The sequence below is a fragment of the Cydia fagiglandana genome, chromosome 19, assembly GCF_963556715.1.
Source record: "Cydia fagiglandana chromosome 19, ilCydFagi1.1, whole genome shotgun sequence".
NCBI lineage: Eukaryota > Metazoa > Arthropoda > Insecta > Lepidoptera > Tortricidae > Cydia > Cydia fagiglandana.
Window position 1 is genome coordinate 12646865 of NC_085950.1, and position 26659 is coordinate 12673523.

General features: G+C 41.6%; 4 protein-coding genes across 4 annotated transcripts in view; 1 reads left to right on the forward strand and 3 right to left on the reverse strand.

The window, feature by feature from the left end:
• The window catches only part of LOC134673741 (E3 ubiquitin-protein ligase MYLIP), a 39397-nt gene extending 37146 nt beyond the window's left edge, over window positions 1-2251 (reverse strand). The window contains exon 1 of the mRNA XM_063531757.1: window positions 1924-2251. Within this exon, the coding sequence (XP_063387827.1) occupies window positions 1924-2007 (84 nt within the window). The 5' untranslated portion in view covers window positions 2008-2251. The remainder of the gene's footprint in view (window positions 1-1923) is intronic.
• A 1005-nt stretch (window positions 2252-3256) lies between these two features.
• LOC134674056 (V-type proton ATPase subunit G) lies at window positions 3257-8415 on the forward strand. Its single transcript, XM_063532106.1, has 4 exons — window positions 3257-3421; window positions 5482-5582; window positions 6250-6348; window positions 7935-8415. Exons 1-4 carry the CDS (start codon window positions 3340-3342, stop codon window positions 8004-8006), a joined length of 354 nt encoding a protein of 117 aa, XP_063388176.1. The 5' UTR covers window positions 3257-3339; the 3' UTR covers window positions 8007-8415.
• Window positions 8382-26659, reverse strand: LOC134674055 (trypsin-7-like). Its single transcript, XM_063532105.1, has 9 exons — window positions 26480-26659; window positions 26001-26098; window positions 14454-14561; window positions 13444-13708; window positions 12304-12580; window positions 11959-12047; window positions 11559-11622; window positions 9669-9826; window positions 8382-8465 (listed from the first exon to the last, which is right to left on the reverse strand). The coding sequence occupies exons 2-9, from the start codon at window positions 26089-26091 to the stop codon at window positions 8426-8428; spliced, it is 1092 nt and encodes a 363-aa protein (XP_063388175.1). The 5' UTR covers window positions 26092-26098; window positions 26480-26659; the 3' UTR covers window positions 8382-8425.
• On the reverse strand, window positions 21780-23597 carry LOC134674143 (activity-regulated cytoskeleton associated protein 1-like). Its single transcript, XM_063532199.1, has 2 exons — window positions 22598-23597; window positions 21780-21931 (listed from the first exon to the last, which is right to left on the reverse strand). The coding sequence occupies exons 1-2, from the start codon at window positions 23595-23597 to the stop codon at window positions 21780-21782; spliced, it is 1152 nt and encodes a 383-aa protein (XP_063388269.1).

A 26659-nucleotide genomic window follows, 5' to 3' on the forward strand; every position in this document is an offset into this window, starting at 1 on the left:
GCAGTTAACGCCATGTACACTCAAGAGCAAGGAAATCTGGACAATTTCTTTGGATCAATATTGGAGAAATTTTTCTGCAGGGGCAGATGAGATTGCTACTTTTGCATAAACGAAAGCTGAATAACTAATATCTTTCTTAGAGTCAGACCAAGCTAACTTGCCCGCGATTTTGATAGCCGAGACGGTGCTAGTGTTAATTTATACGTCAAACTTGTTTGAAACTATGACGTTTACTTAGGGTTGCCAGATCGAAAGGCGCTATTATCGGGAAACAATATAAATTTTTCGGGATTTTGGGACTTAATTCGGGAAAAAAAATACATTCAAATTAAAGTAATTGTATTAAAAACAACGATATTTAACATTATTGGCCCTACGTCAACTCGCTCGCTTGACGACAGTTTGGGACTTGAAATTATTGTTTTATAACGTGAAGCTGTTTTTCGGGACAGTTTACACTTTGTCGGGAATCGGGAACACATGCTAAAAATCGGGAGAATCCCGCCAAATCCCGACCATCTGGCAACCCTACGTTTACTTAACACTTGCAGCGTCTCGGCTATCAAACCCGCTGCTAATTTAGCTTGGTCTGACTCTCCTTTTTTCCTAGATAGGTGTAAGGCAAAAATGTAGGTAAGTACCTATTCTTGACGTCGTCTGTCATTCCTGGTTATCTTTCAAGTTTCAACACTAATGGAAATGAAATGCTTGTGTTTTATAAGAATACTACAAGTAGGTCGGTGCAAAACCGAAATAGGTACCTATTTCCCTGAAAACCAACCTGAATTTTAAAGTGGCCTGTGAAATAATTTTGATTTGGCCACCGGCCAGCGAAATGAACCGTTTTGGCGCCGTAATCGGACTTCAAGGAATTTACTACCAAATATCTAGGTTGGACCAGTCAAAACAAAACAATCACGGTATTTCGGGACCTACGAGTAGAAACCAAGTCTGTCTTCAGGTTTGTCTTTTAGATATCAAGTTTTGAGGTTTCTACAGACATAATTAAGTATGAAGTAGGTATAATGTATTAATACTATAGGTATACTTTGTCGGAGGGTTCATTTCGAAAATGGCTAACCAGAAGCACTTAATTATGCTTACTGTTGATATAATAGAAAGTGTTAGTAGATTAGTAGAAATTAGCAATTTCCTAACCGGCATCCAATATTACTGAATGCACCTTAAACGTTAGTATGTACACTATACACAATAATTAGGTAGGTATTTACCTACAAGTTCTGGTTATAATTTGAATTGATGATTTATAGGATTCCAGTAAACAACTGGTTACAGATGTGAAATGAAACCACTTTATAACTAAATTAATAACGTGTCAAAAATTAGACACTAATGGTCTCATTAACAGACAGGTGTATACCATAGCCCATCCGTATGATGAAACGAAAAGCCCTAAAGTAAAAACTATTGGCATTCGATTGAAATTTTACCAACTATGTACCTATCAAATGTAAATGTTGAACGTAAAAAATGTAAAGTTTGGTACTTGCACGGCAAGAGAGCGTGATCGCAGCCGGGTCCAAAGTCCGCAAGGTAAGTCTGACGTCGACAACGTGTTTCTACAGCTAGCATTGTAATTTTAATAGAAGCACGGTCTTCATTATTAAAACCATTTGATAAAAATCCCCTTGAAACCGGTAATTTACTAATGTTGTAAACTTAAAAATAACATTGTGTGTAAGGATTTAACACAATTACCACAATTGCACAATTTTTTTTCTTTTTTTTTGAAGAATTATCGTTTGGTTAATTAAGGGTTAATTATGTAGGGCTGGCACATGTCCTTCGACCTCAAAACATCCGAAATTAAAAAAAAAACAGGCTCTGTGTTGTCAAATTTACAGCTAAAAATTAGCAAAACATTCAATGTTTTTTTGAAAAATAAGCATAAAATGCACTTACTCTTTCCAGGCACTGCTGCCCAATGGCGTTGGGTTCTGCCTTCACCTCCTGGATCACTCCGTTCGGTTGACTGATTAGCCACATTTTGGATAAAAACAAGAAATCCGTGAAAAATTAGAAAACAGAAGGCGACCGAATTAAAAACAATTAATATTATTTCACTGCTCCTTCAATGTTTATGTCACTCGCGTAAAGAATTTATTAATAAATGTCTTTCTTAATTCGCTCTGTGCAATGTTTATCGCGTATTCTTTGTGGAAGTAAAACTGTGAATACTTCCAAATGACGGCCATACTACGTTAAGTTTGCCTTCACAATGATAAAGAAAGAAGCGGTGACGTGACGCCTAGCGAGGGAGCGGTCTTGGACTTTGGCCAAACGAGCGTGCGTTTAAAACACTCATTACAAATCCATTGCTGCTTTGATTCGATAATGTAGTATTTGTATATGAATGATCCAATCATTGCAACACGAACTGTGCGATTACCACAACAAAACACAGCGTGTCAAATAGAGGAGAGTGGAATGGATTTACATTTGTGTTTCATTATTTGCGCTATGTAAGAGAGAGACAGCTACATAGAGGCCAACGGTTTCCCTACTTTACAATAAAGTACTAAGTTTTATAGGTTAATTTGAAGATCGCTAATAATAATGGTATGTTCATTGAGAAAATAAATAAACTATAATATCCACTATTCTTTACCATTATAAAATGCTGGAAATAAATACTTAATGCAATAGCCTCGTTTCTCCGTGGAATATGAAGTATTATTTACGCGCGTTAATTTGTATAGTGATAAGTGAGAATGTACCTTTTAATTATGACAATAGAGTTCATTATTGATCGCATTATTTGAATTTTTTGACAGTGGTGACCTTGAATGGTCTAGTCTATGGTTGCGCATACTTATAATAAAAGTAATTGAAACCTAAAATTAATGTATTTATTGTGAAGAGATAACCTCATATTTATCAAACTAACCAATTTCTAATTTATTTTTTTATTTCCTGCAAATAATTTAATTAACCCATGGTAATGCCATCTAGTACAAATTAAGCAAACAGTATCATGCTTAGTTCATTATACGCAAAAGAAACTATTTTAATAACATTTAATTTTGGCAAATATCGATACGACAATGAACATTTGCAAAACATGCTACAAGTTTACATTTTCAACATCATAATTTAAAGTAACTTATGAGCAATCATCGTTCAAAAAATTAAATGCAAGATAGAAACCGTTCCATTTCACGCATTCGTTACGAAGCACGAGCCGCTGACAGCGCCAATCGTGACAACATGGTGTAACTAAAGTAATCATATGACTTTCGTCACATCTCCGTTCTGCGCCTATTGATTCTCATCTTGGTCTTGATTCTAACTCGACATAGTTTTTGTGTATCGGCAGAAATGGCGAGTCAAACCCAGGGGATCCAGCAATTGTTGGCTGCTGAGAAGAGGGCGGCCGAGAAAGTCTCAGAGGCGAGAAAGCGTAAGTCAAATTACTCGTATTGTCTAATTTTACTACGTATTTGGGGTTGAGCTCTGCGTCTCCACCTTAGTATGCGTAGATACCTACCTATATCTACAGTCTTGTTACTAATTACTGGTGTTCCGTATGATAAATGTGCCTAATTGGTATCTTTACGAGGTTTTAGCGTATACGGGATCATTGTGTTAGATTTGATCACATGATTACGTTTAACATCAAGTCCATCAAGAATCTAGTAACATGACCCTGAGTAATAGTACTGCTAGATAACGATTTACTTGTCCCCAGAGTGCTCAATTAACTAAAATAGTCCAAAATACAATAGAATGTAATACCTTTTTGATCACTTTGACCCCTCTTGTTAGACATGGATCTGTAAATCCCATCTCAAGTCTCAACATCTTGATGTAAGAGTCATTATGCCATGAATACTGCTACTATTTGCTGAAGAACAATAATTAACTCATATCTTTAGCATTTTCTAGTCATGTAGGATATTTGTATGGATAGGTAATTATATCATTTCTACAACTGAGAAGTTTTTTTTTTTTTATTATGAATGGGCTTACTCATGGCCACAGACTAGCCGAGGAGTAGACGTGGCCTACGATGGATGATGATGGATGGATGGAGCGATGGATGGATTTATCTACAAAAAAGTGAAATGATAAATGCAGATTCTTATAATCGTATTTATAATCTAACTTTATTATCACTAATAATTTATAACATACATTGGAAGGTAGATAGTTTCATTTTAAAAATGTATCCCCTTATTCATAAACATTTACTAAAGTTGTCAAGCTGATAATAATCGTTTGTCCCCTTCCGACGTATCAGTATGATGGAAAGGGACAAATGATTATTATCGGCTTGTCAACTTTAGTAAATGTTTATGAATAAGGGGGTTAATCTTTATCCACTACAACTATAAATTTTATTTTACTGGGAAGAATTTAATGACTGAAAATCTTTCAGGGAGTAGGTAATAGTTTGAATTTTAAGCTTGTAACTTGTTAAAGAGACTTACTTTATGTACAATTCTGCAGATGTTTGTAAATCGACCCACTCTCCATTGAAATTTCTTAAAACAGATGACTTTTTACAAATAACAAGTTAAGGTGAATATAACCTTGCAATAAGTATACAATTAACTCGGTTACTCATTTCAGGAAATGAGTTCTTTGAACCAAATGAATGTTATGGGTACTGGTACCTACTGATTGATGTTTTGTAGATTTGACAAAGTTTGTAGGCCACGTCTACGCCTCGGCTAGTCTGTGGCCATGAGTAAGCCCATTCATAATTAAAAAAAAAAGTTTTCCATGTTATAGACAACAGATATTTTGGGAAATGCATTACGTTAATCTTATAGACTAGGAATCCTCTAGACAGAGCTTAGAGCAATTATTTCATGCAACTGATGCTGCCAAAAATACAGGGGTGCGGGGGACGAAGTGAGCGAGTCCCGTGCCGTGATTGGTCCATTCAAAGACACGGGCATCACGCAAAGACATTTTGATTCGAAAATGGAATAAAACTACCTTATATTTGTGGTAGAGGAGGTATCGCTACTATGATCAGTCTGTCTGGGGTTAATCTATTATTATTATATTATTTTTTATTATTATTTATAGTCTTTATTTCGGAGTCTACAGTAAACATTTCTTTTCCATTATATGTATTCTATCATTTGGGCCTTGGCCACTTTCTGTAGATCCGTTTGTCTCTCGACAAAGGCCTCCTCCAATCTATTCCATTCTTGTCGTTCCATTGCCACTCGATGCCACGTTACTCCAGCAACTTTTTTTATGTCATCATCCCATCTGCTCAGCGGTCTGCCTCTGTATCTTTGACTTTCTCTTGGGTACCATTGAGTGATTATTTTGCTCCATTTGTTTTTTCCTCTTATCATGTGTCCGGACCGGACATGTGGTTAATCTATATGGAGATTTATCAATATCACCATTGAGTTTGGAATCAATAATTTATTATGCCTCAAAGTACCAAGTTTTTGGGTTTTACCTCATTTGACCGTGACATTTCATATTTGTTTACAGGAAAAGCGAAACGCCTAAAGCAGGCCAAGGATGAGGCCCAGGATGAGGTGGAGAAGTACAGGCAGGAACGGGAGAGGCAGTTCAAAGAATTCGAGGCCAAGGTGAGGAACATTGCCTTATTGTATAACCTTTTATTTACTAAGGTGTATTCGGGTAATACCGAATGTCGGATAATTCCGAAATTCAGGTGAAAATCACCCTTTCCATCATAATAAAAGTCTCTTTTCGGAATTATCCGACAGTTTTCGACATTCGGAATTACCCGAGTAAACCTTACTACATGCCCTTGTTTATAATCAAACCTTGTAAGTAAATTTCGACCGGCTTTCTGGTGAAGTGATGAAGCTGACATATAGTAAATTTGTAACTTATAATTTTGAAGTGGTGCCAGTGCTGTCATGTTAATTTTATGATGGAAACCTAAGGTGGACAAAAGCATTTTCCCTTATTGTCTTTCAGCTCATGCAGTTGGTAATGAAAACTTTTGATAAAAACATACTGTCAAACATTGGAAACTGATGAAAGATCATTTTCTTATTAGATTTTCCTTTACTTCAATATGTCAATATATAAAAAAAATCTTATAAGATTTTCAATAAAGCTTGGTACTCAATATAGAATTAAGAATTAGACATTTTCTTTGCAGCTGTGACATTGAAAACATTGTATCAAAACTTAAACTAAGATGCATAGCCATTACATATGTCAGGTTTTTAATTAATTACAAGATAAAATAAAAACGATTTACCATTTTGTTTATTGTTTTAGCACATGGGTACCCGAGAGGGAGTGGCCGCCAAGATCGACGCCGAGACCCGAGTCAAGATCGACGAGATGAACAAGATGGTCAAGACCCAGCAGGATGCGGTCAGTACCCTTTAAATCTTTACATTTATTTTCTAAATCCAATTAAAAAGAATTTAAGACTATAGTGGCCTAGGCCCTACTAAGCTAAATAGCGGTATCTCAAAACGAAATGATCTTGAATAAACTTTTAAATGAAGAATTTAAGGTACATGTTTGGATTTACTTTTTATTTGAGGTGCCGCTAATTAAGTAGCGTAGCAGGGTCGCCACGTTGTCTATTTTCACCTGACGTTGATAATTCATTCATTTCATTATACATTGCTGGTCCAATAAGTAAACATTAACACCAGGTACCGTTGTTAACACGGTATCGTCTTGGGTCGTCCCATTCGTTTTTCGTCAAGTTCTTAAATTAGTCCTATTCTGCTTTCGTCACCCATTCTACATTCGTCACAATCGTCGGTGGCGGTCTATGTAGAACGCGTTACGAAAGCAGAATAGGATTTAAGAACTTGACGAAAAACTAATGGGACGACACAAGACGATACCTGACATTCCTGTAGGTTTTTCAAAACATTGACGCTAGTTTGTTTATTCACTATTACAGCAGTTCTCAAACTTTTTTGGTGACGGAACCCTTTCGGCAAGCGAAATATTTGACGGAACCCCAAATTAAAAATTTTCGTTTATCACTGTGGACCAGATATACCTATAGAAGAGCTGGTTCTTTTCTTATTATTACAAGTATATTTTCGCGGAACCCCAACAGAGGCTTTGTGGAACCCTAGGGTTCCGCGGAACACACTTTGAGAATGGCTGCACTAGTATTTCTGCTAGTTTGTTTACGAGGCTCCTGTGTAGAGGGCGTCACCGTTTTAAAAGCTTGGGTTGTTAATGTCGACTTTTGAGATATTGTTGAAGATGCCTACTGTCTGTACTGTCCGTCAATCAGCGAGTTGAAGCTATATGTCTACTACGAAAATAAGTACACCACAACGCCTAAACGCGTAACGTTTGCGCTTGCTTGAGTGCGAGGGCCCCCCCACATCTGGCGTCTTTCGAGCGTCGGCGTTTGTCGGCGTCGGTCCAGCGCTATGGAAAATGACGTCGCTGCGCAGTTACGTCGACGCTGCGTCGACGTTGCGTCGACGTCGGCCATAGAATTGTAGACGCCGACGAGATGTGGGGGGGCCCTTACAGTTCGTTTTTTTAGCATTAGAAAGAACTTGAAAGAAGGTAAGCGATCTTGACATGTCTTTTAATTGAAAAACGCTTTTTATAAATCAGTAACTATTATTTATGAAAGCAGAAGAATATAAATGATCGTATTAGACTAATTATTGTTACATATTTGCCGTAACTTATTTTTAAAATGTGTTTTTTCAATTATAAGACACATCAAGATTGTTTACCTTATTTCTAATGCTAAAAAAAACGAACTATAGTCTATGCCAAGTTTAGTTCAAGCGACTCTGTAGTCCTAATAAATAACCTAGGTTGAAATGTCTATGGATTAGATGTTCCTGTATTAGTTTATATATCTTTTACCACGACAGCAATCATACTGGGCACTATATTTTAAGCAAAGTCCAATTTTCAATGCTCCTGAAGTTCCGCATACTCATCATGAATGTTTCTATTTCCAGGTGATCAAAGATATCCTAAACCTGGTGTACGACATTAAGCCAGAGCTGCACGTCAACTACCGCGCTAAGTAATAGGCTAGCCGTTCTACGTTAAATTATCGCATAAATTATTATTACTACGCGAGCGCCTACCAGTTACCCGCCATTTTCCTAACAGCTGCCACAGATAGCCGCCATCTTAACTAATCTGACAGCTGTCACGTCAGCCGCCATCTTGAATATTAAAGCGTCAAAATGGCCGCCGCTGTATATACAACGCTTGGGTTTACGTATTTAATAATATTGAAGTTTAGTGTTTGGAATCAGCTCGATATCATTCCATGAAATATATACGGAGATCCGCTACGAACTTCCCATGTATGTTCAATGTTGTATGTTATTTAGAAATATATAATGTTAAATAAAATGGATTTTTGATTTTTGTGTAGTGGAATGGAAACTGGCCTGTACAGTATTAGAGCAAATATATTGATTTATGTTTTATTATTGTTTCATTGCATGTCGTTCATCCAGCCGTGCACGAGGTCGTCGCTGTAAAAGAAGAATATCACAATATTTGTAGGTACAGTCGCCATCAGATATATCGGAGCGGCCAAGGTGCTCTAAAATATCTGAACACGCACTCTAACGCCTTGACAATAGAGGCGCGTTCAGATATTTGTGAGCACCTCGGCAGCTCCGATATATCTGGCGACTGTACTAAAGTCAGATGTAGAGATAGCTGAGCAGGGTCAGGTGTTCAAATGATCTGCACACGCTCATTTTCTGTAACAATAATGGTGACATTAGGTCATTTTGTAAATTTGTATACCTTGCCCGCATAGCTACTTCTGCTGCTAAAGGTGGGATCAGACGGTTCATTTTCTAGTTTCATTATTCATCTTTCACTCAAAGTGACACGTCTGAACACAAAATGAACCAAAAATGAATTCATTAGTGAAAGAATCCAACAATGTTGGATATTTTCGAAATGGACGAAATGAACGTTCATTCGGATTTTGCATATTTTCTCGAATCCTGTGGGAATACTACCTACTATCTAGCTATACTGACTCTCATTGAAGTGTTTTCTTTCGCTATTAACGGACCTATTACTAATAATAGAAGTTCTACAAAATTACTTGCAAAATTTGTATCCGCAAATGATTGCAATACGATTTCGGATCTTCATCGGCTAGTTCTCTCAGCAATGTATTCGAGGCTCCAAATAAATTTCTTCTTGCGATCTAAGGTCGCAGCCACTACCGAAGACGCTTCTTTGCATCTTGTTTGTTAAAATCTTTATTAAATGATCACAAATTAAACTTATACCAAGACGCACAACTTCATTCGACGCCATAGTGAAAGAAGAAAAAAAAGAATAATCTTTCCAGCAGCCGTGTGTGAACGTGAAATGAAAGGAAAATGAAACATTCACTCGAGTGAACATTCATCCTAGTGAACCGTCTGATCTCACCTTAAAGGTACCTACTCTCAGTCGAATAATTTTATCTACACTGTTTCTAATAGGGTAATTCACCAGTAACTGGCCACCGGCCAATAACTGGCCACCCTAAACTAAAAATGAATTCTATTCACCTATAAACATGATTCATTTTAGTACCTTCCTATGGGGGTTTCAATAACTGGCCAGCCTTCAATTACTAGCCACCTAATAAAATGAATTCTGTTTATAGCTAAATAGAATTCATTTTAGTTTAGGGTGGCCAGTTACTGGCGAATTACCCTATCCACCTCTTTCCCCGAATGTTCGGAATGGCATCCAGCCAGTCGGCGGCGGCGCCCGTGCTCGCGAACACGGCGGGCTTGTCGGCCTCGTCGCAGCGCTTGGCCGAGAACGACAGGATGCCGATCAGCTCGCCGTCCATGATCGCGGGACCGCCGGCGTCGTGCTGAATTACCCTATCCACCTCTTTCCCCGAATGTTCGGAATGGCGTCCAGCCAGTCGGCGGCGGCGCCCGTGCTCGCGAACACGGCGGGCTTGTGCTTGTCGGCCTCGTCGCAGCGCTTGGCCGAGAATGACAGGATGCCGATTAGCTCGCCGTCCATGATCGCGGGACCGCCGACATCGTGCTGAATTACCCTATCACCTCTTTCCCCGAATGTTCGGAATGGTATCGAGCCAGTCGGCGGCGGCGCCCGTGCTCGCGAACACGGCGGGCTTGTCGGCCTCGTCGCAGCGCTTGGCCGAGAACGACAGGATGCCGATCAGCTCGCCGTCCATGATGGCTGGACCGCCGGCGTCATGCTGAAACAGACGTCAGGTATGGTTGTATTTCGTCGCTTTGCAACAGGTAGCTACAAGTAGGTACATTCGTTCCGCACCAATTTTGATGCCTAGCCATAAGCCGCGCGTGGCGCTGTCGCCATCTAGCGGCCATAACTGTCCTGGTCGTGAGAGACGCGTTTTGGTAGAGAGCGAGTCTTTTGTACCTAGTACTATTACTGTGATTTCTGTGGTATGGCCTCTGTTACTCAGTATTCGAGAGTCTTAATGCAAAGTATGTATATCGACGGGAGGGATAGGCTATCAAAATCGCTATAGACTTTTCTTGGCCTAACTCTAGCCATATCAACGTATCCTACGTTGATATGACGTAAGATCCTTAGTACCTATAGTCACAGTACAAGAACAGTAGTGAATCTTCATAGAAATGTGCCGCTGCCGGCTTGAATGTGTGCGTGCGCGCCGGACGCCGTGTACGCACGCGCTGCCACGCACACATTAGCATAGATACGGGGGAATACGGTGGCGGCAGTGTGGGCTGTACCGTGACGCGACTGTGATCGCGTGCATTCGAGTACGCTGCCCACCCGCTCGCATTTGTCTGCTCTCGGTAGGCCTCAGTACAGCTCGCCGCGGTCGTATTGTATTGTAGGAACAATTGCATCATAAGTCAGAAACGCACATGTGACACCCTTAATATAGGAACATCCATTGCCTACGAATACCGCTTAGCGTTACTTGTTAGTCTCCATAGGCTACAGTGGCTAAAATCGAGAAAAAAACTCTTTAAAATTTGAATTTAGCGCTACACAAGTACCAGGGTCTCATGAGTTACGAGAAGGTGTCGTTGACCAACCCGCCGTAGGGCGCGGGGCGCCGCGGCCGGGTCGAGTATCAGTATCAAGGTATAATAAAAGTGACAACCCTAAGCGCCAACGCAAGAGTAGGCAAATAACTTGCCGAGCGGCCATAAGCCCCCTCCAGACTATGCGCGTGAATCGCGGGCGAAGCCGCGAACGCGAGTGTGGAGTCTAGTTCGCTGATATGCGCAATCGACTCCAGACTCGCGTTGGCGGCTTCGCGCCGCGATTCGCGCACGAGTGTGGAGCGGGCTTTAGATTCACTACTGTTCTTAGTGTACTGTGCTATAGTACTCGAAGTTTTGTGTAATATTGTGTGATTGGTCTCATATGTTGTCTCACTCTCACATCACTAACATATTTACATAATTCACAAATGTTAGAGCTACAATTTAACCAACGATTGGACTCTACTGTAGAAGACATATGTAGTACTTGAGTTGGTAGACCCATATTAGGTATTCGCATCCACTCTGAAAATCCTATTAGTCCTAGGGTAATTTCCCTTACCTACTGTTTTGTTTCCTCATACTTACGTTACAAACATTCTTGATCTTGCTGATAAAGCCAGCGCAGAAGGTGCTAACCGAGACCAATTCCCTGTAAAACAGTGAATTTTAATTATTGGGGCATTGGTTTTTGCAAAGTGAGCCATAGTGTCACTATCATAAGGTACAAATCTGCTAAAAATTCGTTCCAATTCGCCAAGGCATTACGCTCAAGCATGTTGTAAAGTGAAAGCACTTGATTTGAAGTGGTTATAAGTTTTCAGGAAGGGCGTCACTTGTCGTCGCCTGTCGATGAAATAGTTAGTGGGTAAGTTGATATTCCCGTAGGCCTAACGTAGGGGAGCCTCGCCCTGCCCTCTTTGGCAATGCCCTTGGACACAGGTAAACGTAACATAGACAGTTAGGTATACATATGTACGCTGCTTACTTTCCGTAGACGTCGATACAATCTGCCTTATCGTAGATGGGAAGATCTACTTTCTGGAGCAGCACTGCCCCACCCTTGTCGCCCATTCCCTGAGAAAACGCGGTATATTCACCTAATTAAACCAAATCAATGGCAGTTAAATACGAATAATAGAGCATCTAAAGTGTCGCTTACGAAATGCTCTACCAGGGGATCCTTGCATTCTCATTACAATGTACCTACTTAGTACCTATTTCATAGTAGCGACACTCGTGGGAATGCTTTTACCATACCTAATTATTACAAAGGAAACTAGATATACTATTATGTCCTTTCGGAGAGTCAAAACTTTAAAATTTATCTTACCAGCACCGACCCCCATCCCAAGAACGTAATCGTCTTATCAATGGTCACATCCTTCCTCTTCGAATACTCGATCTTGGACACGTTCAGCGCAGAGAACGTGATATTCTTATGCAACCTGACGACAGCGTAGTTGAAGGCTAAAGTATCCGGCTTGTAGTTCGGATGGAAGAAGATCTCGTCGACCCGTAGGACCTCGCCGCCGGCCGTGGCGTTGCTGGAGCCGATGCGGACGGTCAGCATCTTGACGTACTCTCGGAAGAAGCGGTTGTTGTATTGGCTGGAATTACATTTTTTTTAAATATTATAGGACATTCTTACACAGATTGACTAAGTCCCACAGTAAGCTCAAGAAGGCTTGTGTTGTGGGTACTCAGACAACGATATATATAATATACAAATACTTAAATACATAGAAAACACCCATGACTCATCAGGAACAAATATCTGTATCATCATACAAATAAATGCCCTTACTGGGATTCGAACCCAGGACCATCGGCTTCGCAGGCAGGGTCACTACCAGACCAGACCGGTCGTCAAGTCAACATTGATGAGATTATAGTGCAAGACCTAAATTTAATGCGGGCAAGCTACATTTTGCGAGGCCTTATGGTGGCCGACTCATGTGTAGGTAAACAATTGGGGCGCGAGAGGCCGTTAGCGGTGGCCCACGTCGCCTATACCTAACCAAGGACCATAACCTAACGTAATGTCGCCCGATCATAGTATTAGATACCTACAGTGCATTGTCAATTTGGAAAACTACGACGAATGCATAGTACCTAGTACCATAACATAACCCACACTCTTAACTGACCTGACTGATGGACAGTTAAGTGTTGCTGTTTGTACCATGTTTAACTCCGCATGACTGATATATTGTGATTGTTGACACACTTTTTCCATTGTAGGTAATTTATACTTCGATTTCGAACATTCCAACCGCCAAAATATTGGTTTTATGGCTCCTCTACACGATGGGCCAGCGCCGGCCACTCCAAGGGACGCAGCCATGCGGTAGAATGAGATAGCAAGATCACTTGTTCCCTCTAACGCATAAATGCGTCCCTTGGATCGTGAGATTCGTGAGCTCAATTAATCGGTAGAGCAGTGTAAAACTTGGGCCAAGTTTTTACTCACAGTTGCAGACAATGCGCCGCCGTAAGCACGAGATCTGAGCTGATAATCGCTCCGCCACACCACAGCTGGTTGTTCATCAAAACAGCGGCCAGGTACGGGTATTCCTCTATCCTGGCCGTCTCATCCGAGTTGTAGATGCGTCGGTAGCGCGGGTGCAGCGGGGGGATTATGGGGGCTTCGGTTGTTGTTGTCGACGCCATTTCGGTCGTGCTTGTAGAGGTGGTTGATAACTCAAATATCGTCGTTCGAGTTGCTGATGGTGACTCTGTAGTTTTAAAGCAGTTGAGGCAACGTAAATTCAGCTGCCATAAAATCACAACAAGTGATTAAATAGCGTTCGTAAGAGGCATGAGTTATGTCACGGCGTTGTTGTTGACGGCGGGTGCGACCCTAGGCTGGGTCACAATAAATAAGTTTCATAGTTTTATTTGCAAAAAAATTGCTAGATTATAACCGTGTGACTCCGACACTCTGAACCTATAAAGCTGGATCCTCCCTTGCTCAGTGAGACGGCACCCTAATCAGGTGTGGCTCACTCCGCGATTTCGTCGCTTTGTTACAGGTAGCTAAAAGTACATCAGTTCCACCCAATTTTGGGGAAAGCCATAAGCCGCACGTGGCGCTGTCGCCACCTAGCGGACGTAACAGACGCGTTTTGTTAGGGAGTGAGTCTTCTGTACCTATAGTACTATTATTTATTCTGTGCCCTAATATAATAGCCTGAATAGCCACCTGCTTGTAAATGGTATGTATGTCGGCGGCCGATCGTAAGATCAGGCATATCGTGAAATTCCTAGGCATATCGTGAAACGTGAAAATCTTTGACTCATCTGAGTCGACGGAGCAGCGGGGCTCCTATTTCTGGACAGTTTGCCCTTCGGGCATATGAAGCAACCTAACGAACCTATCCTACCTATATATTGGTTTAATGTGACTATCGTCATAACATTACACAGGAACATTACGATCTGCCTAATCTTACGATCGGCCGCCGTCATGTATATACTCACGGCTCTCACTGGAGGGTTCCGATTCTTTCGTGTCGCTTCTTCTCGCCATCGCCTCAACGGGAACACCTACGTATTGCCATGCACGGCGCGACATCGTTTGGGCATCCACTAAAACATGATCACAATTAATGTGTCACAATATATGAACACGCACTCTAACGCCTTGACAATAAAGGCGTGCTCAGATATTTGTGAGCACCTTGGCCGCTCCGATATATCTGATGGCGACTCAACTAGGGCATGCTCCCGGGAATTCCCGAGACTGATTTTTCTCGAGAATTCCCGGGAACGGGCACTTTCAGCCAGTATCGGAACTGGAAACAAAATTCCCGGGAAAATATCGAAATTTCGGGAAATTTATAATTGATATGTTATATCGATTTATGTCTAATTGCGAATTGGCTACAAGCCGAAATTATGTTGTACATACATATATATAGAAAAAAATATATATATATGTATGTATATACATGTATATATATATTTTTTCTAAAACAATACTTTGTTCAACAGAGCAATGGTATATGAGTACGTTTTCTTCGACTGGTTACATTTGTAACCGATTAAGATCTTAAGTGAAGAAGAGTTTAAGTGACAGAGTTTAGATGCGATCAGTTATTTACCCTCATATTACCAGCAAATGAGAGCTAGAGGAACAGCCACACGAATGGAACGTTAGTGTCATCTGTCCAGTCCACAAAAAAGGCTTGAAAAAGAGATGCTCAAACTATCGAGGAATCGCTTTACTCAATACAGCGTACAAAGTTTTGTCCAACGTACTGCTCAAGAGGCTGGAACCATATTCTGAAAGAATCCTTGGGGATTACCAATGTGGTTTCCGCAGAAACCGCAGCACGACGGACCAGATTTTCTTGCTCAAAGAGATTATGAAGAAGAAGTGGGAGAGTACCTCCCTAGAAAACTAGTAGTACAGCAACAAAAGAGAGTAGGATGCGTGTCAGGGTAGGCGGTAAGCTGACCGAGGAATTCAAGGTGATGACCGGTCTAAAGCAGGAAGATACCTTATCACTCGTGCTCTTCAACTTAACCCTTGAAAATGTTGTCCGAAAAGTGTTAACGTTGGACATAAGGCTGGAATTGAGCGGCAAGCACAAAGTGATAGGGTACGTGGACGACCTGGCTTTATTAGGGGAAAGCCGCGATGAAGTAGTACAGGCAGCCAGTGTCTTGGAGCGAAAGGCCCCTAGGATAGGTCACAGGATTAACCGGTCAAAAACTGAATACACGAAGCTCTACAAAAATACACGAGTTCAGCGCGGAAGTCTCCATGTTGGGGGTAGGAGGAGATCAATATTCGCATCTAAAACGCCATGCGATGCAGCGCAGCCCTCCATAAAGTGTTGATGTCCAGGATTCTCAGCAGAAATACTAAGTTAAGGATATATAAGACCGTTATCCGACCAATCCTTATGTATGGGTGCGAGGCCTGAACACTAACACAAAAAGAGGAAAGTCAGCTCCTGGTAGCGGAAAGAAAGACCTTTCGTAAGATCCTGGGACCTATCAAAAGAGACAACGGCACGTGGAGGATACGGGAGAACGGCGAAATCGAGGAGTTGGTGGCCGGACCCAATATCATCGGCGAAACGAAATCCCACAGACTTCGCTGGTTCGGTCACCTGTTAAGATTGGGAGAGGATCGGGCTACCAAGTGGGCATACCTGGGAAGACCGACTGGTGGCCGCCCGGTAGGTCGGCCCAAGTACCACTGGGGAGACAGTGTGGAAGCAGATCTGTGTCAGCTTTAAGCCGATAATTGGCAGGAAACGGCGCAGGATCGGGAAAAGTGGCGTGCTTTCGTTTCGGAGGCCAAAACCCTTTTTGGGTTGCTGAGCCGTATTAGTTAGTTAGTTAGTTGAATCTTAGAAAACGTCTGAATTTGACTAATGACATCATAGATAGGTATATTTTAGTCGAAATAAAAACCGTTAAGTATGATTTAGTTTAAAAACTAATAGAAATATTAATTAATCATTTTGTTATAATCAATTCAATCAAAATGTTAACTTTTTTAATTTTCCCGAAATTTCCCGAATTCCCGGGATTTCTCGGAACTGTTCCTGACCCAATCCCGGGAAATTTGAAACCTTTCCCGAGACTGATATTGCATGCCCTAGACTCAACCATATCTACAACTCTGCAGCTGCTAAAATTATTGGTCGCCAACGTCACGCCAATCGGGCGCGGTGCAGAGGGCCTACCGCGAAACGTGTTGCCTCTCTGTCGCACTTGTAAATTTGTACGTAAGTGTGACAGGGGAGGCAACAAGTCGGTATTAATCGGGCGTAACAACTACTTTCCTAAATTATATTCAATCCACCCTCCAATCCAATTCTCCCTCAATTGCTCAAAGGTTAACTGGAAGAGATCCCTCAAAGGGATAAGTTCGCCTTTGTACTAATGACGAATGTTATTTTTCCTGTCCTGTTTTGATTTTTGTACAATAATAGTACATTACTACAGAGGCCGGGACGAAAGGGGTTGCCGGCCGAAGACATATAGACGGCCGAGCGAAGCGAGGCCGGATAGGTCTGAGCGCGGGCAACTCCATTTCCCGCCGAGGTATGTATAGTGCTTTTCTCAAACATGCAATGAAATAAAAAATCCACGAAACCCAAGTTTTATTTATAGAAAAAACTAAAAGTAAACTACACCCAAAATATAACCAACACGTACCTATATCATTATCACGCGTATGTTTTACACGAGTCGTGTATTTTTACTACCCGTATATTTTCATGTATCTTTGGTTTTTCGCCTTGTATCCGTCTGACTGTCGTTTTCGTCACATAAGTTTACATAGCCTTTCATGTTGATATCATGTTTCACATACATCGTTGCTTTATGCATGGAGTAAATAAGTATAATTTCCACAGTGTTGACGAATTTGTAGTTACATTCATTTAAAATATGCCACAAAACTGTTTCTAATAAACTGTAAGCCATTTTTCTTAGTTTCTCAAATAATAAAATTGCCATAAGCAACCTTATACATACTTCGTCTTTGACTTGGCGGCAGAGGCAGCAAGTTATTAAAAATCAATTCTGCTTACGCTGCCAATTCCAACACCTTCGATTACAATTAATTTCATTATTTCGTCGGAACTCATATTAAAGTAAAAAAATCAACAACGCACCATAAATCCAATAAAACAGAATGAAAATTTTTCAACTTTACCTCCATAACAAGTTAAAAAAAATAACTACGCGTGTTTGAGTAGACGTTTTTACCGCTAACGTTTAGATGAAATATTTTATATGTTTTTATTTGTGTACTTGTGTAGTTAAATTTATAATTTAAAATTATAAAATTTGGTTAATAATGTATTATTTATTAAGTTCATGTTGATTTTATACAAATAAAACTGCAAATTATAGCAAACATTGTTTTTTGTTTTTTTTATAGGCGTAGTGGCAGTGTCATTACGAACCATAAAGCCAATACTGCCTCTAGTTTTTTTTTAATGGATGAATGCCACGATGCTGTGTCACAAATATCTGTGAAATGAAAATTAAAAAAACCGGGCAAGTGCGAGTCGGACTCGCGCACGAAGGGTTCCGTACCATAATGCAAAAAAAAAAACAAAAAAAAGCAAAAAGAAAACGGTCACCCATCCAAGTACTGATACTGACCCCTCCCGAGGTTGCTTAACTTTGGTCAAAAATCACGTTTGTTGTATGGGAGCCCCATTTAAATCTGTAGCGCCAGCTAGCTCGGGGTTCGGATGAGGAGGCTATTTAAAAGTGAAAACGACACCGATACTGAATAAAAAGTGTATTCTGTTGAATAATTACACTCGTAATGTTCTTATGGGAAACTTATTAGAATTAAGCACTAAATACTGTAGTGATTTTACAAATTATCATTAGACATATATCAATCGTATCGCGTCGGTTGCCGGACTGCGCGGGAGCGGCGAGAACGTATCTGTATACGGTCGGTCACGCGCAGTGCGTCATGAATCGGAGCTGTGATTGGCTCATGCGGTGCAGCAGGTAAGTCGTCCAATCCGCGAGTTTCGTTCGGCTGGGCCGACGTTTGAGGTTGGTGCTTTATACACTCCCCCTCCAAGTTCCCAGAACGACCCGTTGGGGACTTGGTAACACTATCATCTCGCGCTAAGTTACGAGGGCGACCCCGTAGTCGCCGTGGTTGGACAGGCACCGAAGGAATACCTTGACCTGGTGTGAATGGTGTCAAATCAGAACTATGGTATTTACCTAGGTCGGTATTGGTTTGTACGTCAGCTATAACATAAGAAGTTGGACTAATTATTTTACTAATGCGATAGGGACCATCCCGTTTGGGCATGAATTTCTTTGTTAAACCTTTAGAAGCGTTACTAAGCAAATGAGTGTCTACCAGAACTAGGTCATTAACGCAAAACAAAGGTGACTGCCGTCGGTGCTGATCAGCGTCGCTTTTCTTCTGGTCCTGCTGGCGTACAGCTTTCTCCTTTATAACATCCCAGTTTTCGAGAAACTTCTTCAAGTAAGGAGTTATTTGCGGCAGAAAGTTTTCTGTTGACAGAATAGCCTTTAAATCACGTTGGGCATCAAAAGGAGTCCTCATCTCTCGAGCGAACATCATGTGAGCTGGACTGCATCCAGTGGTGGCACAAAGAGCACTATTCATCGAGAACCTGATCGCTGGCAGGAACTTGGGCCACGCACGATGATTGTTCTTCACTAAAATAGAGAGTTGAATCTTGAGGTCTCTATTCTTGCGTTCTGCAGGGTTGGCCTCAGGATGATAGAGTGGTATTAAATTCTGCTTGATTCCCAGCAAGAACATGGTCTGCTGCATCACAGCTGAGACAAACTGAACTCCGTTGTCAGAAATGACTCTTCTTGGGAATCCATACCGTAGGAAGTACTGCTCGATAAGGGCTGGAGCGCAGACTTCTGCTGTGGCGTCCTTGAGGGCTATCAGCTCCACCCAGCGTGTAGCCGTGTCCTCGATGAGCAGCACCCATTTCTCTCCATTATCTCCTTCAGGTAGAGGGCCAAAGAGGTCTATAGCTAACACCTCTCCTCTTTGATTAAGCACTGGGGTCTGTAGTAGTCCCATAGGCTTCTGGTTACTTATCTTGTAACGTTGGCATTCTTCACATAGTTTTAAATATTCCGTGATGTACTTGCGCATTCCTGTAAAGTAATACTTTTGACAGATGCGTGCGAGAGTCCTTTCCACGCCCTGATGACCAGCTGTTGGGGCGTCGTGGTACTCTTTTAGGACGGCCTCCTTCATAGAGTTAGGTACTACCAGCTGAGCTTCCTCCGACTCAGAGTTGGGATTGTAATAGTAGAGAATCCCTTGGGCCATTACATATCCTCTCTCTAGCCATCTGGTCGAGTTAATAGGATCAGAGTCTTCCAGGTCTTGAATAATCTTGGCGACTTCTGGATCTTCGAGCTGTGCAGTACGTAGTTCCGTCGGGTTAACTTGTGGAATATCAATAATAATAGAGCAGACTCCACATTCTTCTTTGGAGTTTTCATCGCAGACAGGTCGACTCAATGTGTCTGCTATGACATTGGCCTTTCCAGGTGTGTATTCATATTTGATGTCAAAACCTTGCAGTTTAAGTGCCCACCGGATAAGGCGACCACTTGGTGACTTGTGAGTCAACAGCCATTTCAACGGCTGATGATCCGTCTTCACTAAAACTGTATGACCATCAATATAGGGCCGGTACTTCTCAACCGCCCAGATCACAGCTAAACACTCCCTCTCAGTTGTGCTGTAACGGCGTTCTGCTGGAGTGAGCAGCCTGCTGGCATACTCAATGGGGCGCTCATCATGTCCTTCGCCTTGCATAAGACAAGCTCCAAGAGCATAGTTACTCGAGTCAGTCCGTAGAATAAATTGTTTGCTGTAATCCGCTTGCACCAGGATTGGAGCAGAAGTTAATCTGGTCTTGAGCTCCGTAAAAGCCTGTTGTTGCTCTTCTTGCCATTTCCATGGTTCATTTTTCTTTGTAAGCTTGGTAAGCGGCTGAGCTACCGCTGAGAAATTTGGAACAAATTTTTTGAACCAAGCGCAGGTTTGGAGAAATGTCCGGAGATGCTTGAGATTGGTTGGCTCCTTCATGGCTAATATTGCTTCAACTTTCCCATTATCTGGCTTAATACCGTCAGGGGTAATGAGGTGTCCAAGGTACTTGACCTCTTTGCAGGCAAAAACACATTTCTCTCGGTTTGCTCTTAAGCCAAACTGACGTAGTCGGTCGAACACAAGTTGCAGGTCTTGCAGGTGTTTCTCGAAACTGTCAGATATAACCAGGAGATCGTCCAGGTAAGCTAGAACTGTAGTATTTTGCAAGCTGGCACCGGATTTGAACTTATCCATCAACCGCTGGAAGGTTGCAGGTGCATTCTTCAAACCGAATGGCATTCGTACGAAACGGTAGGTACCGAATGGTGTGATCACTGAAGTCTTATCCCGATCAGCTGGATTCACACTGACTTGCCAGTATCCAGATCTCAGATCTATGGTACTTATGTAGCAATGTCTTCCGGTCGACTGCAGCAGCTCATCAATTAAGGGTAAGGGATAGTTATCTGTGTTTGTGACGCTATTCAGCTTTCTATAATCAGCACAGAATCTGACAGTATTATTCTTCTTAGGGACAAGAACTGCTGGTGAGGTCCATGCAGATTCACATTCCTCTATTATCCCTTCCCGGAGCATCTTCTCAATCTCCGCTTTCATTATTTCTTTCTTTGCAGGTGTGAGCCGGTATGGAGGTACAGATATAGGTGCATGGTCTCCTGTGTCTATATGATGTTCAACAATTGGAGTGGGCGCTCCCCCTAGACTGAAGACTGCACTATTCCTCTCTAACACTTCGGCTAATTTCATCTTTTCACCTTCGCTGAGCATTGATCCTTCTTCAGCATGAAGTATATTGCTTGCAGCAATTGACAATTGCGTTGGCATGTCAGATTCATACTGTATGGGATATTTCTCACCACCTGGGAAACACCAAGTATGGTTATCAAAGTCCAGGTCGAGCCTAGATGCTTTTAGAAAATCGATTCCCAGTAAAGTTTCATTTTCTTCAGCTTCAGGTAAGATCAGGAACTCTTGAGGTATCACTCTATCCTTCACTTTGACATCTAAGGTAATTTTGAGCACATTTCTAACTCGGGTTACACCATCGGCTAATGTCACTCTCATTTGCTTCTCGCAGAACTGTTGCTGTCTCTCAAGTAACAGTGAGTAGAGCTTTCGACTTGCCAAGCTTCTCTTTGCGCCTGTATCCACTAAGGCAATACCTTGCATGTCCAGGATTCCAATCCCTAAAATTGGCCGCTGATGCCTTTTTGTGTATTCCTCATTATGTCAAATAAATCCAACACGGGGTCCTCAGAGTCATTCTGGTCCATTAGGGCTCCAGGTGTAGGCTCCTTGGAGTCCTCATCATTCTGGTTTGTCCCTGAAAAGTCCACAGCTGAAAATAAAATTCCCTCACAAGGCGTGGTTGAGTTACTGGAATTATCTATACTGTGACCCGAAGATGACTTACTGTATTTAGTTACATTGTGACCATTCTTATTACTGTTATCAGCTGATCCTAAAACAGCTGTAGTCAACCTAGATTTGGCGTCATTGACCTGATCTGGCAGCACAGGGATGTTACTAATATTATTTGACACGGTGCAAAATGACATTTCCTTACTACGGGGACAATTTACTTGCTTATCACTGTTATCAATAATGGACTTTGCAAAAAGTGTGCACGATTGTTGAACGACTACAGGGTCATCCTGGGAGCTGTCGGCGGCGCGGGGCAACACCGGCTTTGCTACTAAACCGTCACCAAAGAAATTTGCAGGAAGTGCATGTCGAAAATCAGTGGGAGACAAAAAGATCTCGTCAAGCTTATCATTTTGAACCTTAGGTATAGAGTTAAGAGTACTACTCACCGGGGAGAGCTTCTTAGTCTGCTTACCAGTGTCCTTTAACCCTGGATTGGACGAATCCATGCTGCAGTTGACAGTACAGAAAGTAGCATTACATTTTTCGCAATTTGCGCGTATAACACCTACTTGACCACAACCATAACAACGTAAGACATTAACATCTGATGTGTTATTATTTTTATCGTTAGACGTACCACTAGAGTCTTTATTTAGTTTTCTACATTCTTCTTTTACGTGGCCGTAACGTTTACAATACCCGCACTTCTTACTATACGACTTAGATTTCGCGGCGGACGCGGACGCTGTATTGTTATCACTGTTATCATCTATACGACGCGGCGGAGGCGCGCGAGGCTCGCGGGACGGCGGCGCGGCGCTCGCGCTCGCGGTAGCGCGCGGCGGCTTTGACACGGCGACGGGACGACTCGGCGAGGCGTAGCTCACGTTCTTGGAAGCGGCGGCGGCCTTTGTATCGTTCGTACTCTCGTTCAACGATTCTTCGACGGCGCGCGCCTTTTGTAACAATATCTTAAACGTTGCGCACTCTTCCCTCTTAACACGTTTGCGTATACGTTTGTTTAACAGTCCGTACACCATATCCAATTGTACCTTCTCGGCCAACTCGCTACGCGGCAATTTTGCCAACAGGGCTCTACACTTTGCGACGAAAACATGAGTATTTTCTTCGCCTTGTGGCGCAGCAAATAAGTCGCGGTAAATGCGTGGCGGAGCTCGATTGTCGCCGTAGGTATGGCGCAAGCTATCAATGACTTTGGCCCATGAAGTTATCTCCGGTTTTATGCCCTGCCACCAATCTGCGGCTGAATGCGTTAGTAGTATTGATAACCCACGAATGGCGTTATCGTCCGAGATGTTGGCACAATCTTTGTAGGCCTCAATGGCGTCAATAAAACCTTCGATGGACTCTTCCGCATTTCCAGCGAATCGAGCTTTGCAGCGAGAGAAATTTCCTCCTTCTACAGGAAACGGTGTCGATGTAGTAGACGACGACGGGTGCCTAGAGGTTGTGATGACGCTTTCCAGCAGTTCCCTGAAGGCGTTGGTTTGCGACCGTTGCAACGAATCCACAAGCGTCGCGACGTCATCTCTCGTGAAAGAACCTTCTCGAGCGGGCTCGAGGTCATCTCGCGTCGGCGTCGACACACGTCGATTTCTCCTTGATTTAGGCGGCATTTTATTACTCTATATTGTTTATTTTAATGAATCACGGCACAAAAGTCCACTTTTTCACTATAGCCCCACGTTGGGCGCCATTTTGTAGCGCCAGTTAGCTCGGGGTTCGGATGAGGAGGCTATTTAAAAGTGAAAACGACACCGATACTGAATAAAAAGTGTATTCTGTTGAATAATTACACTCGTAATGTTCTTATGGGAAACTTATTAGAATTAAGCACTAAATACTGTAGTGATTTTACAAATTATCATTAGACATATATCAATCGTATCGCGTCGGTTGCCGGACTGCGCGGGAGCGGCGAGAACGTATCTGTATACGGTCGGTCACGCGCAGTGCGTCATGAATCGGAGCTGTGATTGGCTCATGCGGTGCAGCAGGTAAGTCGTCCAATCCGCGAGTTTCGTTCGGCCGGGCCGACGTTTGAGGTTGGTGCGTTATAAATCTTTATTTTGTTCTGTTTTTAGTATTTGTTGTTATAGCGGCAACAGAAATACATCATCTGTGAAAATTTCAACTGTCTAGCTATCACGGTTCGTGAGATACAGCCTGGTGACAGACGGACGGACGGACGGACGGACGGACGGACGGACGGACGGACGGACAGCGAAGTCTTAGTAATAGGGTCCCGTTTTACCCTTTGGGTACGGAACCCTAAAAAGAGGACTTTGCCGGCCTAGGCCTGCAAGATTTGTATGAAATTCCATTAAATACCTTTTGTCCTAGCCGCACCTGAAACGCCATACTTCGCAGCCTATTATAAGGAACATAACATCAATATTTCATTGCATGTTTGAGAAAAGTATTTTACTACTACTACTACTACAAGTCATCATCATCATCATCATCATCATCACTACAAGTAAAGTAGGTATAAATAGCCGGAGGCAGGCTATTTAGACCTCAGTAAAAACTAAGACATCACATAAGAATCATAATCAATATCTGGGACACCGTGCTTTGCTCGGAAAACATATAAAAACTCAAAAATGCGCGTTTTTACAGAGATAAGACCTAGCTAGATCGATTTATGGTCGATAAATCGATCTAGCTAGGTCTTATCCCAAAACGCCATATAGCAAATTTCATCGAAATCGTTAGAGCCGTTTCCGAGATCCCCAAAATATATATACATATAAAATAGATAGATTCGTACCGTTCATGAAATACCTAATCATTATTCAATTATGATAATTTGATGAATGAATTAGAACTTAATAAGTCTTGTCCGTTATTAAAATTGAAGGAAGGAAGTGCGAAATTGTTATTCACCTACAAATTGCGATCATCTACACTTGAGAGCAATTAAAATTTATGATTTATGAAAACTCAGTACATACAAAGCGCCCCGTTTTCATTGGAATAGAGTGTAACTATGGACACTAATACACGAATTTATAGAACTTCCTCTATTAGTTTTTTTGAAGTATTTTAATACTGATATTGTTTGGCTTTATTTCCTCCGACATATGAAAATGTTCACAGTTAAAGCCAGTATGTAGTATGTAATACCTGGAGCATTTACACTGACATAATACAGGGCGTCCCACGGCTATGCCACATGGAGGGAAAGTACCCTGAATATTGTAGATGGAACATTTTACTGAAAGAAGACATTATTTTAATATAAAAAACAATTTAAACTGCATTCATAGATTTTTAAATAATTACATGATTGAACCGGGAATCAAACCCGCTACATCAGAAAAAAAATCACCCTGTAGCTTTATCATACCGATCGAAAGGCTTCATCATAAGGATTATTTTTTGCTAAATAACATAGTGTCAGAAATAAAAGGAAGCCCATGAATTTTAACATTTTTAATTCCAAATTAATCAGTTTAATTTATTAATCCTCAAAATGAGTCTCAATCTGTTGAATACATAGCCGCACTCTTTTGATTATTTCGCTAAATTTCACATCAAATGTTAAAATTCATGGTCTTCCTTTTGTTTCTGACACTATGTTATTTAGCAAAAAATAATCCTTATGATGATGCCTTTCGATCGGTATGATAAAGCTACAGGATGATTTTTTTCTGATGTAGCGGGTTTGATTCCCGGTTCAACCATGTAATTATTTAAAAATCTATGAATGCAGTTTAAATTGTTTTTTAAATTAAAATAATGTCTTCTTTCAGTAAAATGTTCCATCTACAATATTGAGGGTACTTTTCCTCCATGTGGCATAGCCGTGGGACGCCCTGTATATACGTAGATTTATTGTTAACAAGATCTTCCTTGGATGTTTAATTGGAGAGACAGTAGACACTTAGACAGAGATGGTAATATGGATGGTGGTATGGCTTAGATAGAGATGGTATGGTTAATAGCTATCAAATCCGCTGCAGACTTTTCTTGGTTCGACTCTACACGCATAATTTTGTAAATTTGTAACGTACTGTCATCGTCGTCAATATTGTCTTCGTCATGGCCACCGAGCGCACGCGCCGCCAGCAAGAACATCAGCGCCATCTTGATTTGAACCGCCATTTTGTACCTTAAATTTAATGTTATCTTTGTACGTCTGTTTGAAATGATTTAATTACAGCAATGCTGAAGAAGATAAACATAAAACGACATAAGGTCACTGTCACGTTTGAAACCAGGATCTACCAGGGACTTGACAGACTTGACTGTTGACCTCCGAGCTTTGAGTAAAACTGGTGCATTCCCATTTGTCCTCGCCCATGTGAGGCGTGGACAGAGGGGAATGATTCATATCAATGCTCCCTATTCCCATCTATGCCAGGGACACATGGGAATATACCGTAAAACTTTATAAAATAAGTCAAGTTTTTTAGAAAATATGAAATGAGCATTGTGCTTAGTCTAATTTTCACATTGAAATCAGATTAATCCATTTAAAATCTACACTAACCTTCCTCACCACGCTTCAACTCCAATCTTGACTGTGCTCAATAAAACAAAGCAATAAAAACAAGATTATATTTGCCAATATATACAGTAACAGGCTCAAGAAAGCAATATCGTTTCAATATTGAGAGATGTCGTCACTTATCAGTGCCAGCCGTGACCGCCGAGGCCGAGTCCAAGCCCG